General features: G+C 40.0%; 1 protein-coding gene across 19 annotated transcripts in view; it reads right to left on the bottom strand.

Moving 5' to 3' along the window:
* Nucleotides 1-19,257, bottom strand: part of LOC124115793 (kinesin-like protein KIF13B) — a 266,352-nt gene that overhangs the window by 53,574 nt on the left and 193,521 nt on the right. For all 19 annotated transcript variants that reach the window (XM_048392899.1, XM_048392906.1, XM_048392907.1 and 16 more), the window contains one exon: nt 6,589-6,725. In XM_048392899.1, coding sequence (XP_048248856.1) covers nt 6,589-6,725 — 137 coding nt within the window. The remainder of the gene's footprint in view (nt 1-6,588; nt 6,726-19,257) is intronic.

Here is a 19,257-nt window from a genome sequence, read left to right as displayed (position 1 = left end):
TGTTCATAGTTTATTTAATTCAATTGGATTACATACAATAGTGGTATAAAGGTATAAAAGTTTGTATATTTTTACTGACTGACATTCTCATCATGAGTTTGAAACGAAAATGCCATGCTTACAATGCTGAATACAAACCGCGAGTCTTCGCTCTAGCGGATATATTTTATCACGGGTTCATAATTCTATATACACCGATTCACAAAATGGCGCTTCGTTGTTGATGGCAACATATAACAAGCTTTATAAGATTAAAAAAAGACAAGAGAAACAGCTTCCCACATTATGAAAGTGGATGACTTTACAACGTTTTTCATCTTATATTTTTGAATATCTGCGAGTACCGGCACATGTCTTGCAGTCCGACTTCGCAGTGTTTTTTGCCTCACTTCCTGGTTTGGCTTATCTGCGGGTCATATAACTTCTTTTGTATTTCAATGGTCAAGTTAACACCTCGGCTTATCTACGGGGTCGGCTTTTCCACGGTCATATACGGTACATTCCAACATGATTCTGGGCTTGGTGATATACACTGTAACAATGAGTTTGGCCAAGGTGATATACATTCTAAATTGATTTTGATCCAGATGATATACAGTCTAACATGATCCAAACAAGGTGACATACATTCCAACATGATTCTGAACTTGGTGATATACATTCCAACATGATTCTGAGCTTGGTGATATACACTCTTAAGATGAATCTGTCCACGGAAACATGATCATAACCTAAATGATATACACACTAACTTGATTCTGATGATATACATTCTGACATGATTCTGGTCTAAATTATAGAGACTCCTATACAAGAAGATGTTATTCCAACATGAATAGAGACCCAAATGAGACCAGTCAATAAGTCAGCAATATTCATTATCAAATTAGTTGGGTGGAATTAATGTAAACAAGTGTTGCTATGTGTTCAATCTGATTACAAGGGTTAGGGACATATTAGATTTCAGTCAAATTAACCAGCATCGATAACTAATTGAGCACTCTGCCAATTCCTCATTTCCTCTGCTAGGCACCACGGAGTCCTTGCTGAGCATGTTACAGTCTCTTCGATAATTCTGCTATCTCAACACGCTATCGATACTCTCAGTGTTATCATCATGTTATCATGTTACCCGGCCAGTACGGCCTGGGAATAACCTGGCGCCACGCTTGTCATGATAATTCTGTTGAAAAGAAACACAATGGCCTAAAAACTTGTACTTCATCACAACCAGAGACAAAATCTGTCTCGTTTGTTAAACAAATGTACTGTGTTCATTTCCCTTCTTAAATGTGACTATCCATCTACAGTGGCTACAGTGGCCAACTAGTGAGAGGTTGAGAGAATATTGGGTACTGGGTCAGTGTGAGGCACTATTCAAGGAATCGGCCCAGTACTAAAGGCATCCTTCGGGGAGCAATAAGTTCGTGTTTTTGACATTTTGTTCTTACACAATCACCATTTGGAAGAGTGCTGAGAAAAATAAGTCATTCTTCTTGTTAAACACCGTCACCCTGACGCAAATAAAAACAAATTCACGTCAAGGACTGTACACAGTTAGAGTGAGTGTCAAGGACTGTACACAGTTAGAGTGAGTGAGTGAGTGAGTGAAGTGGAGTGGAGTGGAGTGGAGTGGAGTGGAGTGGAGTGGAGTGGAGAGGGGTGGAGTGGGGTGGAGTGGAGTGGAGCGGAGTGGAGCGGAGCGGAGTGGAGTGGAGTGGAGTGGAGTGGAGTGGAGTGGAGTGGAGGGGAGAGGAGCGGAGCGGAGTGGAGTGGAGTGGAGCTGAGTTAATCTCTGCAGTCAACAATATTTCAGCTGTATCACAGATGCTTGTAAATAATCAAGTCTTGACCAGGCAAACTAATATCCACTTTGACAGTGGTAGACACAAATCTTCCACCATCTATATAGGAGTGAGTGAGTGAGTGAATATGGTTTCACACCGCTTTCAGCAATATATTTCAGCAATATCATTGCAGGACTCTTTATAGAGTAATCTTCTGCTTGTCTTTCTACTGATAATACTGTTCATTATTGGTTTGGGACAAGAATCCCAGAACGTTCAAATCCACAAATCCATGGACCCACAACGATGTAATCTGGCCGTCTAGGAGTATCACTGGGGGGGTCCAGGTGTCATGTCCTAATGACTTTTTGCAAAGAAATATCAATGAAATTGCTTTAGCTTTACTTGATTTGGCAGATATCAGTACCCAACTAGACTGGGAACCATGGACTAGTGCCAGTTTCTAAGCCTGAAACAGCAAGACAGCGGTAAAAACACCCATACCAATCAGCAAACTACAGCAACACACAACACAGCCAACTCAGCAGCTCTTTTGGCTACCTTCACCTCATTACCCAGTGCATTTGACTCAGTTAAAAGGTTCCAGCTAATTTGTATCGCTGGACATGAGCGTAAATTCAATGCTGTCTTGTGCCCAATTCAAATCAATCACCAGCTCATTTGACAAATATGAATGCTTTTAAGAATATCCATTCACGATACGACATGATCACAATTTCAATCATCAAAACCCCTCAGATGGACATAGTCTAAAACCAATCGGGCAGCTAAAATCAATGCTGTTCTGCAAACCATCTGTATGCAAGCACCACAACTTACAGCAATCAGCTTCCTGACTTCAGAAACCACAAAGGCACCAAAAGCACTGACAAGCACTTCCTGCCTGGGTGCAAATTTGCTACAACATTTGAACTTGTAACCATCAATTACACAGCACAGATTGACATGGGTCAAATGGACAGTATTTACATATTGCCTCCCTTCAACGTTCAACTTCTCCATGAATTATCCGATCATATGAGCCGTGTTGGAGCACGCCAATGACTTTACAATGATGACTGATTACCATAGATTATCGTTGTAACCACTGTCTGAATTGTATAAGCGGAGGTATTGACTCTGTCTGTCACTGTCTCCTTCTCTCTCTCTCTCTTCATCTCCAGTATGGTATCTCTCCTCTCTTCTCTCACTCACACATTCATGAAGTACATGCAGCTATCCACAATCTGACATCTATCCTCTTCTCTCTCACACACAAACACATGCCTGTCAACACGTGTCTTCCTCTATCGCACACACAAACAGGGACCTGCCAACTTTAACCAAACTTTTTGTCCTTTGTGAGACGTTTTAACATCAAACAATGATTAATAACTGGAAAACATCAATAAATCTGAAGTTCAGAGTTAATGTGTTTAAAAAACAATTCCATATCTAAAATCCAATTAAGGAATTCAATGCTTGCCAAGATTTGCCAATGATAAACAGACACCTTAATAATCCTGTTTGAAAACAATTTCTCACAACAATCTTTCAACACAAAACACAGTGATTTGAAGCTGTAGATCACCTGGTCCTGGGTCCTAGTACATAACTAACATCAACAATTCAAGACGGCAACAAAAGATGCCATGTGACATATTGACATCAATTATTTCATATCTGTTTATTGAGATATATACTACTGAAAAGAAGTTAAAGAACACCTGATTTTTTTATTATCACTCTAATTAAGCTGTCATGAAATAACACATTCACTAGAGTAATATGACAAAAATCGGCTGTTATTAAACTTCTTTTTAAGTTGGTTGGTTGGTTGGTTGGTTGTTTGGTTGGTTGTTTAACGCCACACTCAGCAATATTCCAGCTATATGATGTTAGTCTGTAAATAATCGAGCCTGGACCAGACAATCCAGATATTGACATCATGAGCATCGATCCCCGCATTTGGGATCGATGACATGCATCAACTATGTCAGCGAGCCTGACCACCTGATCCCGTTAGTGGCCTCTTACGACAAGCATAGCCGCCTTTGGGTTGCTGAAGACCTATTCTACCCCGGATCTTCACAGGCCGTCTTTTAAGTAATAAATGTAAGTCTGTAATTAATTCAAATAAGCAAACATAACATTGTATTGTCATACAGTTGACAAGCACCTGCCATTACTGTGGTGTGCAATGTGTTTCTAAAGCTGCATGAACAACAGTTCATCTTGTGTTCAATGACTCTTGTGTTCAATTGATCTCACCTACTTTTCAGTATGCAATATAGTCCTTAAGAGAAAAAGAATACCAACGAGTTGATTTTTCTGCCAGACAAAATGACCAAGTTTTCAATCCTCCCCTTTCATTAATCTCAGTAGGTGTCAACTTCCTAGCTGCAGACTGCATAACGTGGAAATCATTGGGGATCAAGTTTCACCTTCATCAGCCCAGTAGTTTCAGAAGGCAAGATGCTGAAGGAGTTCTATAATTCTCAATGGATTTCACCCTCCCCCACGAAAAGTAACAGAGGGAGGTGAGTGAGTGAGTTAGGTTTAACACCGCTTTCAACAGTATTCCACTTATATTACGGCGTGTCAGCTTAATATGGGAGGAAAGCCGAAAGTGATACCACTTTAGTGAAACCGACGAGCACGGGTAAGGTGCTGACAAACCTAGAAACATAATCGGGGCAAACTGGGATTCGAACCTACAATCATAGGCCCAAGGGACGCAACTCTGCACAGCAAATCACGGCACCTTAGACAACTGGGCCATCCATGCGCAAACAGAGGGAGGACCTAGATGATGTAAACCAACTTTGGTCTCACCACTTGAAGCACATCAACTTTCAGTCCAATGGTTGAGTGAAGAAGACGTTGACATATAACAAAGCACAACAGCCAATAAATCCATGAAATCAACTCACTTGTGAACAGACATTTTAATAATGGAGGAAACTCAAGTGCGGTGCCTCTATAGGAGCTCTAAATGACCTTCTGTAGAAGTTTTCATGACATAAAAGAACAACAGTAGACACTAGGTATCACATTTATTAGGTTCAATGAATTTTTACTGAATATTAATTGGCTTTATGACAGTAATTCAAAGAATTCTTATACTGTATTCATGGATTATTTTTAAAGCCCTGATATTATCTGTAACTCATCATCAATAATATCTTGTGATCTGACACTAATTTGATTTAATAGGATCTCCTGTATAATGTCTGTTGAAGAAGGATAGCGAGCAGGAGAACAAAGATGTAAGTTCCTAGTAACAATAATCTTGCTGCATAAATCGGACTCCAGCCCTGCCACATCAAAAGACCATCACACAGTTTTAAGCCTCCTAACCATTATATAAGACACACAATACGGTGATGTATTTACCGACTGTAATCAGGCCTCAGAGACAGGAACAATCTAAGTAATTTGGTAGAGCAGTTATCCCCTGTAAAGCTGTGCGATATTGCATGTCTTGCCACCATAACGGCCCATCTCCATGTAGTCTACCCTGGCAACATGAAGAACACAATCCACACTCACTGCTCGGCCACTGTAATAAGCAATCTTCCACCATAATTAACCCCGATTGAGATGGAAGAGAGTCTGATTGGCCAACTGGAGAATTGCTCATTGTCAGGACAGCATGGAGTAACCCACTGTGCTTATCTGGACCAGTTTCAGACAAAGTTCTATGTTAGATGGATCACAATGCCAACATTCCAATAACACTTGCCTCTATGATCAAACACAACCTGGAAGAGATTCAGCCATATGGGCAGAATTAATTTTGAATAAAATGGATTTCAATACTTGTGCCAAGAAATTTACAAAGGAACATGTTGAGAACTGGGACAGTTGAACCGACAGTAGGTATGAGAGTGTGGTATTCCTAGTGGGACAGTCAGTCGGGTCTTAAGGAACCAGGTATCGATAATATTTGACACTCCTGACGTGACACAGACATAGGCCTTCATCATGACAAGCCGTTCCTGATTCTAAATACATCGCATGATGTCTAAATATGCAAGACTGTTGCATGTTGTGAGTAAAGTCCTTCTCAATAGTACCAGCAGTTAACCTTGAGTGACACCTAGGGGAGACTTAGTCTACATGACTTCACACAGTCTGCTCATTCCCGTCCAACAAGCCATCATCAGCTGCCATCATCTCCAGGGCTCTGCAACCTGTGTTCAACCCAAGCCACAGAGACCAGGGCCATTTTTTCCGAAAACTCACCTTTTGTCTTTGAATAAATCAAACTAGATCATCTTGGGATCAGTTTGAAAGATCATTACTCAGTTGTGGTTTACAAATTCCTGTCAATGTCACAGCCTCTCTAGTAGCAGATCCAGTTAGACACATAAACATGCATAGAAGTAGGTAAATAAAAGCTAGAAAACCCTTTCCCTTGTCATAAGAAATCTGTGATAGAAGAAGAGGCGATTGTACGATTCCAACTGTATTATGAACATGTGTTTATGAAATCACTATGAAATCGCTTTTAGCAATATTTCAGCAATATCTCGACAGGGGACACCAGAAATGGGCTTCACACATTGTACCCATGCGCTGAATTGAAACCCTGGTCTTCAGCAAACAGTTTAACCACTAGGCTACCACACCAACATCACAGTCAAGAAATCTCTGCTTAAAGCATTGTCCATTGTACGATTCCAACTGTATTATGAACATGTCTATGACTATGAATTGGTCATGATACCAAGTGTTTGCAAAAGGTAGAACATATCCTGCCCCATCAGTGGCCCCTGTAACAACTTGCTTTACTCACCTGGCTCCCTCTAGTGGTGTGATGTAGACTTCTGGACCATCGACATCCACAATACAGTGTTCCGGCATAATGCCCAGCCCTCGCAGCTGGATGTCCTGTTGGGTGGGCGCATCCGGCCGCCCAACCATCGTGTGCTCCTGAAACAAAACCATCACGTGTCATCCGGCTATCTGAGAAGAACATGAAGATACCTATGATTTCTAACCTGCCAATAACCAACAATTGACACACCGTAATCAGCACGAATCTGTGTCCAGTCCCCTCTCCCCTACAGGATCAGACTGATGAAGTCTTACCAGCTGTGTCAGACCTCACAACATCAGCAACGTCAAGGACATATTAGCAATGGTGGATGACATTACATCCACTCATCACAGTTCATTAACATTTAAAGATCCAACACAGCATCAAGTAGACAAGTAGTGCATGTCTCTTGCATTACTGCATACTGCAGTGTGTGATTACGGATGTTGGTCTTCGCCTGACACTGAAGACTCTCAGTCAGTGCTGCTGGTGATGGCCCCATCTGGGTTGTATGACCATGATAAAGTCTAGGACTCCTGTTACCTAGCAAGTCTATAATGATGTTCAGCATGGCTCTCTGTGCCTAGGTTCACCTACTCTTCTTTACCAGGGCTGCTTAGCCAATAGGAAATTGGCGTTTCAGACTGGCGGAAATTCATCATGACCAAATAATCTACAGCTAACCGGAAAATAGCCTCTGCATGCAAAAGACACACAGAAATAGACTCTTGCTGATGAGGAGTCTGTCCTTGGGATGTCTGGCAATAAACCTTTATCTTAAGACACTTCAATCAACAAATGAGTTGTTTGCAAATTTGTACTTACACTAAAACATGTTATCTTCTTAAAAAAACAACTATACATCCGAGATAACTTAGCAGGCGTGCCTAACAGTAATACTGACTCAAGATACATGTATACACAAACGGATTAAATATTTAGATGATAACAAAAGTCTGAAACACCTAAAGGCAGCTTACAGTTTAATAATAACAGGCACCATCTGTAAATGTGCAACAGGTCCCCTGTACTGTAAACAAGGTCATAGCTACACCTTTAGGGATTCAGTTATATTAGTTGGTTTACAAAATAAATGTATGCAGGTTGAAAATAATTTTAAAAATAAATTTCAACTTCCAGATTAGTTGAACCAAATGAAAAACAAAGTTTTAAAATGGCAAGATACCAAAACATACTTGTTGGGTTTTTGTTCTGTGTGCGTTAGAATAAATAAATTTCATAACTATTGTTCACCAATAACTATAAAAACTCATGTTTTGTTTTCATTTTTCCTAGTTGTTGTAAAACAAAGTCAAACAGTTGTTTTCATTTCAAAACTGAACCAACTGAAAAAGAACTATATAAGAGCTTACATTTTCAGAGAGAGGCACGTGTATCTTACGTTAATGAATCCCTATAAAGTTTTGATCCTAATGAAATACAAGAACGGATATGGTCTACTATCTATTGCAAAAAACAGAGTTTTAAACCCATTGATTAATATGCAAGCAGTCTGACAACAGGGGACCCCAGAAATGGCCTCACTACCCAGTTGGGAATCAAACCCAGGTCTTAAGTCTCAGAATTGAATACATTAACCACCATCGCCCCCCCCACCAGTCAGGTGTTAGCATGAGAAGATGGTTGTTCCTCCAGTTCTACCATAACTGGTCATGTTATTGCCTCGCTTGTTTGTCAGCTCTGCTATTTTAGATGTGACGCTACCTGTCAATTGTGACCGAAGTGTCTGACACGATTAATTTTCAGTCAAACCTGTCTTGTACAAAATGTGTTAAAATAAACATGAACAAAAACAACTCATTCCACAGCATACTGACTTGAACAATACGTAACCTTTAGCATTACATGATGCTGTACAAGTCGAAGCTGCTATTCCAGGCAGCAGTGACAAAATACTATGCCGTGATGTTCCAAAATGGAAATAATCACCAGCTTAAACACTACTAACAGCAAAGTAAACATGAATAGACTTCACCAAGGTTTCTGTCCCTGCAGATCTCATTATGGGCTCCAGCTATAACATGAAGATAATGTCGGGACAAATTTGCTAATATTCTCATCATTTCTTGTGCATGACACAGTGATATTACCCCGCCCTGATAGGGTTTCCCTAACTACACCTCACACTGATAGACACAGATAATCCAGGGGACGATTACAGCCACCAAACTGTAATAAAGGCTACGTTCATTTGAAAACGCCCATAAATAGGCAAGTAAATTCAAGAATTGTTGCCAACAAATGAACTTTATGAGATCCGAGCTTAACCAGGGAGTTTCCCAGGATGAGATGTTTTCTACACTGAAGCAAGGTTCAACACACGGGCAGCTCAATAATGTGGCAGGAAGGTTTAAAAAAATCTGTTACAGAAGCTGTCGAAGCCGAGGGCTTGGTAAATGATTACAATATACGTAAAGTCATCACTGCCCCATGGCATAGATATTAATGTAGGTTTCATATTGTATCATAGGGATTTGTAACTTTAGAGTCGAAACAGAAAACTGTTCTCGAGCGATGTTTGTCAGCAATATTACAGCTATGCCTCATGTGCTGTAGGGTGTGGAGGCAAACCAAGGATAGACTACAAGTTACCTTCCTGTCAAGATTTGAGGGTTGGTAATTCAAAGTTGTCGACCTACATGGCCTCTTCTACCTCAGCAGATAGTGCAACCACACCAACCCAATTTCTGGTAAACTGATGATGACAAGTCTTCTATTCTGCCCTGACATCCCTATGTATGTGAAGCATTACAATCGGAGGCCTTACAAGTCCTGCTGTCTCATCATAGTGCTTGGCATATGTATTTCCATCAGTAACACTACCACACTGGTACATTGACACACACTGACAATGCATACCGTATTCGACAAAATAAGCGTCCTGCTCTAACAAGCGCCATGGCGATAATTTGCTAATATATTGGCTAGTGAACAATCACAATTAGCACCCCTTACGATTGATCAATGAACACAAGACTTATTTATTCATGCTTAAAACACACTCGTGTGTTATATGCACCCTTTATTACGGGCAATTAAATTATGGAAAAATATATCTGTCGTTTAAAATACGCACAGACTTTTTTGTATCATTTGAGGCTGTCATAAACCATGAAATTTACGATCTTTCAACTTTGTTTTTTTTCACCAAAATTATATTCTAATAAGAGCCCCCTATTTCTAATTTTGAGAGCGCCCTGCACGCTTATTACGTCAAATACTGTAATTATGTTTTAAAGCATCAGACATGATTTTTGTGTCCATCTGGATACACACTGAGTGAGACTCGAACCTGAACGACTGTTGTATGTGATTATCTAATGCGTAAATACAAAGAGCAACTTGATTTGATTTTTATGGCCATTTTGCAAAAACAATATGAAAACTTGAATATGTGTTTTCAAAGTGTTTCAGTATATTTTAAATAATCCTGAATTAAAACAAACTTTTACAACTGTTCAGATTGAGGTGATACTTGCACCACTTGTAAGAAAAAACATAGTTTGCTTCATGCCTCAAGCTATATTCTACGCCAGCTGGCTCAATCTCATTCTATACTTTACCTACATCCACACATCTGTAACAGGTGCCTTCTACATGACTGTTTATGCATGCTATCTGGTACAAACATGTAACTGAAAATCTGGAGTTCAGAGCTGAATGCTCGCAATAAAGTCAAAGCCAAAAATGCTTATGCTGTACCTGTTCTTTCGTATTCTTTTGGTGTTTTGAATGGACGAAACAAGAAATGCACGGTATTGACACACTCACACGAAGAATCATGTCAGGCAATAGATCCAACAACCCTTGCTCTATCCAGGCCAACAAACCTGATGTTGTCCTTTTTGATAAATCCAATGAAATCATTTATATCATTGAATTTTCTGTGCCTTTTGACACCAAGGGCCCTGAACTGATGATGAACCTAACCAGCCCGACTGTACCAGGATCACCCAAACCATCTTTGCAGCATTTATTTTAAACTGTAAATAATAATACAATACAGTCCAGCATTTGATATTTACCCTGTATGCAAGGTTTCCTTGTCATGACCATAATGTAAATAGTAAAACATGTAGGGGTCTCAAGAATCTAATAGACCCATGAAGATTCCAGGGTAGAATAGGTCTTCAGCAACCCATGCTTGCCGAAAAAGGTGACTATGCTTTTCGTAAAAGGCGACTAACGGGACCGGGTGGTCAGACTCGCTGACTTGGTTGATGCATGTCATCGATCCCAATTGCGTGGATTGATGCTCATGATATCAATCAATGGATTGTCTGGTCCGGACTCGATTAGTTACAGACCGCCGTCATATAGGTGGAATATTGCTGAGTGCGGCGTTAAACAACAAACCAACCAACCAACCAAGAATCTAATACATTACAAGATAACATCAGGGCCCAGGACATCCACATATTTTGAACTCTACAAGTTAGAGCCCTTCAACAGAGATAGACCTTGCAGAGACCTTGTGTTTAGAGGCAGTCTGGCTGCTGCTGCTGATGGTCCTTACATGTGCTGCTTGGATGCTGACAATCACCTCAGTTATGTCTCTATACAACTACACTATGCAACTGTGAACAAACAGGTCATTGACATCATCACAAATAACTTGAAACTGGACATCAACTCCGAGGGATACTTATGTATGTTCCAACAGGGAGGTGTGCATACATGACAGCAGGACGGCAAGACGGTCAATGTTTCCCCATCTTCTTCCATATGGTATGCTATGGTATTAATGTTTGCAGAATGTTTGTTCAGCCTACATCAGATGCAGGCATAGAACGATTCATTAAAGATGGGAGGCATGTTCACAGCCACTGGTAAATACAACCGAAGAAATAATTGAATTATAGATTTGAAATAATCTACATTTACAAAAAGTTGCCTGAGTTATGGAACCATAAAAATTAAAGATGAATATTGAAAAGAAACAGATATTGTTTTTCTACATGCAAACTGCCTCAAAGTGGCAGGCACCTTCACAAGATGACAAGACAATGTTCTTCGTGTCACATCTACATCACAAAAAGTGACTTGTCATTTTGGCTTAAGACAAAACAGCAAATTCATCAATGTATAACTGTCAAAAAATATCATTCTTCAAAACACCATCGCCCTTGGATGTAGCAATTATACCACAGCTATGACCGAAACATGCACTACAACCAACACTATGGCCTTGTATGCAATTGACATGACAAAATGCTTATTGAGAATGTCAGAAATATCCATTAACAAACATGGCCGAGGCTTCAGGTAATAAATTCTAGCTTTGTCCTGTTCACTTCCGAATGACATTTCTTGCATCCGAAATGCCAGAAACGTCTTTCAAAAAGTGATTATTTTGTCACATGAAAAGCCCCCATTACAGAATTAGTTTGGAAAGATTCAAATGTCAAAATAAATGCTTCTTGGCAATTCAACAGAACTGCAATTTGTGATATTGAATAACAGTCACTTTGAGTTTGAAGACTACTGTTTGTTTGGAAGGGCATGCAACTCGAACAATTAAAATTACCAGAATCGCAACGTGGGCAGTTTCCACTTTTGCCAATTACAGATTCCTATAAGAATTTACATTCAAAATTCTTTAACCAAGAAAACATTTGTGAATAATTAAATTCTGATAAAAAATTGGTAGATCTAAGATGAACATAACGTAAACAACCCTACTTATCACTTTGTTTTCCTTTGTCTGCCTCAATATGTTCAGGTCTGTCAGTGAACATGTTTCCTAAACAGGGATGGAAATTAACCAAGAACGTGATAACACATAGCATACCCCCAAATTTGACATTCTACTAGCCCTGAGGATACCTTTAACATCAACAAAACTGGGCCGGGTAAGAACTAATTTCCATCTCTGCTAAATGATATACAGTGTTCAACAAGTGTAATTTTTTACCTCGCCTACTGGAATAGTACAACAGAAATATCACTTCTCCCACAGAATACTTGCCTTGACAACTGTAACAGTTTTGCAACAAAAGAACAATTATTTTCGTCCACTCCCCTTCCCTTCATTCCAAACAAGGTGGCCATTAATAATGATATTACATACTATTGACTAGCCAATTGAACTTCCACTGCTTGTCCTAGTGAATGTTTCCTGGGAATTGTCAAGAGGACCAGCATATTTGTCAAATACTCGAATGTTTTCAAAACAAATCAGGAGTAAAAACACATTTAGAAGAGGACACCTGCCTGTTGTTTTTGTGGAAAGATGTAAGACATTTTTGACGTCCTACTGGTGCCTGTGATGATGGCAGCAGCATCACGGGCAGCCTCTGTTCAATCCATGTCCGGACTCCCTACATACTGCCCTGAAGCCTATACTCGTGGGAGCTCGGTAATTGTGTTCTGAATATCAGCATGGTTTGAACCTCCATATTATTTCTGGATCCTGCTTTGATTAACACTGGCACTTAGACAAACATATTTTGAAGCTCTGTAAAAATCTTAAAGCCCAAGATAAACATAACTAATGAAGAAAACTTGTCTTTAATAAAGTGCCGAGGAAGTGTTTATCTAAAATGATCTCTTATGCCTTAGGGTATCCTAATAATTGCACACAATGAGCAGGGTAAAGATTCCAAATTATTCTGACAGCTTCAAGGCAGTTAATTTGAGTTTCTGCGGAGTGACTTCCTTCACACCATCTGCAGGACCCAGGATTCCATACAGTCAACATCCATTCCAACAGTAAAAAAACACTTAATTTCAGATTTGTATTGATGAATGTTGCCATTAAATCATTCTATGAAGTAATAAATTACACTGCATTGTCCATGATATGGAAAAATGTGGGTATGATGGAGGGGTCTGTAACGAGTTCACACTGTTTTCTGTTTCATATTTTGAAGTATGTCCTGGAACACTCTCTACTTGATAGTCTCCACCCATCAGCAACATCATCATCCAACAGCAACTATCACAGTTGGTCAGCAGCTATCACAGTTGGTCAGCAGCTATCACAGTTGGTCAGCAACTATCACAGTTGGTCAGCAACTATCACAGTTGGTCAGCAGCTATCATAGTTGGTTAGAAACTATCACAGTTGGTAAGCAACTATCACAGTTGGTCAGCAACTATCACAAGGGGTCAGCAACTGTCACAAGGGGTCAGCAACTATCACAATGGGTCAGCAACTATCACAATGGGACAGCAATGGCATCATCCACAACAGCAACTATCACAGTGGGTTGGCAACTATCACAGTGGGTCAGCAACTATCACAATGGGACAGCAACGGCATCATCCACAACAGCAACTATCACAGTGGGTCAGCAACTATCACAATTGGTCAGCAACTATCACAATGAGACAGCAACTATCACATTTAGGTCAGCAACTATCACAGTTGGTCAGTAACTATCCCAATTGGTCAGCAAGTATCCCAATGGGTCAGCAACTATCCCAGTTGGTCAGCAAGTATCCCAATGGGTCAGCAACTATCCCAATGGGTCAGCAAGTATCCCAATGGGTCAGCAACTATCACAATGGGTCAGCAACTATCCCAATGGCTCAGCAACAGCATCATCCAACAGCAACTATTACATTGGGTCAGCAACCATCACAATGGATCTGCAACTATCACAATGGATCAACAACTATCACAGTTGGTCAGCAACAGTCCCAATCCAACAGCAACTACCACAATCTCCCAGCAACTGCCACAATCTCTCAGTAATTTTCACAAAACTATCTGATATATCTCAACCTTTCAGCACCTGGTTTAGTACATGATGTATTAACAACACAACAGCCAAAACCAACATTAAAGGAACAGTCTTCTGATGGTTGTGGACGTGTAATATATCACAATTTCTTTACACAACCACAGGTTAACACTGAACCGTTTTCTGATGGTTGTGAACATGTACATCACAACTTTGTCACACTTTGTTACTCACCTTAACACTGAGCTCCATTAACACACCATTCCCCCATCAACATCGGCCAACTCACGGCAACCACTGACTGGGGGGGACCTACCAAGCTACATGCAAAACCTTGCAGCCTGTACAAACCATCAAATGCTTCAGTAAGGAAGCCTTAAGTCCAGCACATAAAAAACTTGTAGACAAGTGCCTTGTTTGCGGCAGTGGAGATGGACAATCAGCCCCTTCCCTCCAGCTCTCATCGGGAGGCTAATACACTCTGATTTAAAATCAAGCAAAATGCAGTTTCATGTCAGAATAAGACGACGATTTTATTTTTATACATTGCACACTTTTGCACCATCATGAAGCAGAACCATAGGGAATTACTGAGTTTGTTTTGGTTGGAGGAAGCTCCATCAAACTTTCTTCATATCTATCAAAAGCTTTAGCACAATGCTTAAGCAGCCTTCCCAGTTTACCATCTGCATACAGTTAAATCTAATTTGTTGGTTTGTTTTTTATGGAAGCATTTACGTCTTCTTCACTCATCCCACAGAGCGTGCTGATGATGTGGAAGTTGCTTCTTGCATCAAACGTGAGAATTTATCTCCCAACCTCAACACAGATACACCAGTGAATCCCCCACACCGAGCTTACCAAGTGATTTACCTGAATACTGATTTCCTACGGTGCTATCAAACTAGCTGGGCACCTGTCAGCCATTCCTCTGAACATCTCTATCACCTTGTCAGCGGATGCTGGGGGCAGGGTAGTGGTGAGGTGAAAGGGTTCACTCATCATATTTAGACAATTCCCCACATGGGTAAAATGTGTGAATCCCATTCTTGGCTTCTCTCACCATGATAGTCTTGAAGTATTGCTAAAAGTGGCATAAAACGACACACACTCCAGTAATGAACCTAAAATATGTGGTTGATTTAAAGTAACACATTCAATTTTATGTAGCGAATTACCAAAACACAAACACTAATTAACCTGGTTTGTTTGTTTGTTTCTTGTTCAATGCCACACTCAGCAACATTCGAGACTATGTGACACCAGTCTGTAAATACTTGAGTCTGGACCAGTCAGTCCAGTGATTGACATCATGAACATCAATCTACACAATTGGGATATGATGATGAACAATGAACACTTAAAAGATAAAATAGATCAAATTCAAAACATCAATGTCAGAGAATAATCAGTCTTGATTATCTGCCAGGGTTCGATCCCCGGCCGCGTCATACAAAAGACGTTAAAAGATATATTAAAAATAAAATTGCAATTATCTTGGACGCTTTGTTATACCCCATATTACCTCACCTTGATTATCTGCCCAAACAGATTCCATTGGACGTAACAGGCAAAATAGAGATGAAAATGATATGAATAGATCTCAGAAATTAGTGATGACAGCAGGTATTCCCTACAAAGGGTGAGGCAAAAGACTAAGTGGAAAGGCACATTTTAACAGTAAGAACTAATATCCATGAGTGAGTTCTCTCCCCTTATTTGACACACCTCATGGCAAGGGAGACTACATAATTGCCTTGTGTCTCATCTGCCACTAAAAAAAATACTTGCCCGATTCCCTCGACAACGCCTATGACCATTTTCATTCCACTCAAATGGGTTTCCAAGGCGACAAATAAATACAGCCAATTGGAAAGTTGTTTGAATTAGCCCAGGAAAGTTGTCAATATAAGGAAATATAAATATTCCCAATTACACTGAAGATCAGCTACTATTCCATTATCAGGTTCACCTACCTGAAAACCTAAAGCAATGAAAAAAAAAACAATACCAAAAGAGTCATGTTCCATATAACAAAATCTCCAGAATTATTCAAAGACCTCAGCACCATTCTTTCACTGACTCATAACCTTTACCAGAAATTAACTACTATTGACAGATTATACAACATAAATAACATTGTAGGCTTCTCACTCCAACATAAAACACTATTCCTGACAATTTATAACTTTTGATACATAACTGTCTACTGCCATCGCTGGTAGCAGGAAGCTAGTCACAACCTACTCCACTCATCCGTCTCTGGTAGGTAATCCATCTGGACATAGCCAATATCTAAAAACATGTTAAAATTCAATAACAGCAGCATTTCAGGACCCGTATTACTGTGATAGATCAAGCTGGCCTACTGGCTGAAGGCTCGCAGACAGAGGGGGCTCAGTTGACACCCGGAATCAGCCTGGATGACAGACTTACTCACACAACATAATAACACCAGTGACTAGCCATCTCCCAGCAGCCCCAGTCAACATCTCTATTGATTGAAAGAAATTCAGCTAGTTTTAAAGCTCAGTAGTTAAATCACCAAGCATGTGGAACTTGCGCAATGAACTGCCAATTGAGAGACTCAAAATTAATTTAGAGATATTCTGAAATCTGAATCATGATGGTTGGAGATTTGTTGCAAGGTACAAGCCCCCAGAGTAAAAAATATAATGAAACTAATACTGGATAAAGAGACGTCAAGTTTGAAAGTGTTCTTTTGCTTTGAAACATGTAATGAAAATCTCCCGGATCATAGTCGCGTGAAGAGTGCTCTGTTCACGAGGGAGGTGACGTGTCTCAAACGTACAATAAAACCTCATTAAACCTTAACATACACATCAGCTGGCATTTCCCTATTTCAAGATGCTCCTTGAAACCACGGTAATACCACTTAACCTCAAATAAGCCAGGGCTTTCCATTTCGTATTGGAGAATTAACAACAAAAAGCAGCAAAGACAGAAATTGAAAATCTTCTCAATTAGACTTGGTAAACACGAAATCAGACTCAGTAGAGATGTTGATAAGTTGAAGCAAAGGCGAGTGATCTTACAAACTGATGACTTCAAGTACAAAACATAAAGCATCCTAGAACCTTCTGACTTGAAGCATAGATGTGACAAATCCAAGAAACTGATGGCTTGAAGCATAGAGGTGAATAATACTAGAAACTGATGGCTTGAAGCATAGAGGTGAATAATACTAGAAACTGATGGCTTGAAGCATAGAAGTGAATAATACTAGAAACTGATGGCTTGAAGCATAGAAGTGACAAATACTAAGAACTAATGGCTTGAAGCATAGATGTGACAAATACTAAGAACTAATGGCTTGAAACATAGATGTGACAAATACTAAGAACTAATGGCTTGAAGCATAGATGTGACAAATACTAGAAACTCATGGCATGAAACATAGATGTGACAAATCCTAAAAACTGATGGTGACAAATTATAGAGAGTGCTAAATGAAGACGGTCTTGTTTTGTACAGCTGCTATTACAGTTAATGGCTTGGATTCTCCCACAGGATAGTTTGTGATATCTATCCTTATCATGAATGTAGTGATAACATAAAAGACAAATCTGCAAAACACTGTGATACCCGAGATGAGAATTTCCTCCACAATTGTGGAACACTTCAGGACTGCTTCAAGGACTGGTTCTAGGACTGATTTAAAAACTGGTTCAAGGACCTGTCCAGTAGATCACAAAAATACACTCATATCTTGCAAGAAATTGCCTTGGGTGATTGTTCTTTGTAAATGCTGGGGAAAGATTAATGGGAAACACAGTACTGAACAATCCATCACTTCTTAGATGACTCATACCCTAAAAAATATGAATATTGATAAGTGTGATTACATCCAAAATGCTTTGTCTTAAATATCCTCCATATGACAATGATACATGACCTGTAACACCAGACTCAAGGATCAAGTCTTTGGCAAAAGAGGCTTCCTCGCAAGTCATACTTTACAGTGAGTGAGTATGCTTCACAACTTTTAGCAATATTCCAGCAGTGTCAGGGCGTGGGCCACTATAAATGCATACTACAGGTAGGAATGGTAGGAGCGGACCCCCTGTTTTACAACCACCCACAGTCCAAGAGTGAGTGAGTGAATGGGTGTTAGAGTGAGTGAGTGAGTGAATGAGTGCTAGAGCGAAAAAAGTGAATGAGAGCTAGAACTAGTAAGTGAATGAGTGGTGAATGAGCAAGAGTGAGTGAGTGAGTGCTAGAGTGAGTGAGTGAATGAGTGCTAGAGTGAGAAAGTGAATAAGTGCTAGAGGGAGAAAGTGAATGAGTGCTAGAGGGACAAGATTGTTCACATCAAGCCTTGTCAACAGTGAGTCAAGAGAGAAGTGGTGCACTGATGCTACCTAAATGACCCCCATCCCAGCGGGGAAGGTGATAGGTAGTGGAGATGGCCACGATCACAGCCACATCTCAGGAGAACCTGTAATTTGTCCTGAAGCAGATTCTTTCTGACATGGTGACTCTCCAGACAGAAGATTTGATGGTCGTGGGCAGCACTGATAGCAATATCAGCAGATATAGGAGATGGTGAATGCAAACTGGCGATATCAATACTCAGATAGGCCTTAACACTTTGGAACTTGGTCTGGTCTTAAGGTGTAGAATCTCTGAGCTGGGAAACCAAGGCAGTCTGTAGCCATTAAGACAAACACCAGACGCATAACTGTCACCGTGATTCAAACACCCATTTCTCGGCTACTGACATGAGAATAAGATGAAAAATAATATGATGATATCAATCATATACATATGTATAAGGCCACACATCGGAGACATAACGCTGCCATACATGAGAGCAATATCTACCATTAAAACAAATTGGCTAAAACCATATTTAGGGATGGGAGTTTTCTTCCATAAAATACTTTTCAGATATAAATCTCACAAAAACAATGTC

Source organism: Haliotis rufescens, unplaced genomic scaffold, assembly GCF_023055435.1.
Source record: "Haliotis rufescens isolate VD_foot unplaced genomic scaffold, xgHalRufe1.0.p SCAF_1, whole genome shotgun sequence".
NCBI lineage: Eukaryota > Metazoa > Mollusca > Gastropoda > Lepetellida > Haliotidae > Haliotis > Haliotis rufescens.
This window is presented reverse-complemented; position numbering and strand designations above follow the sequence as displayed.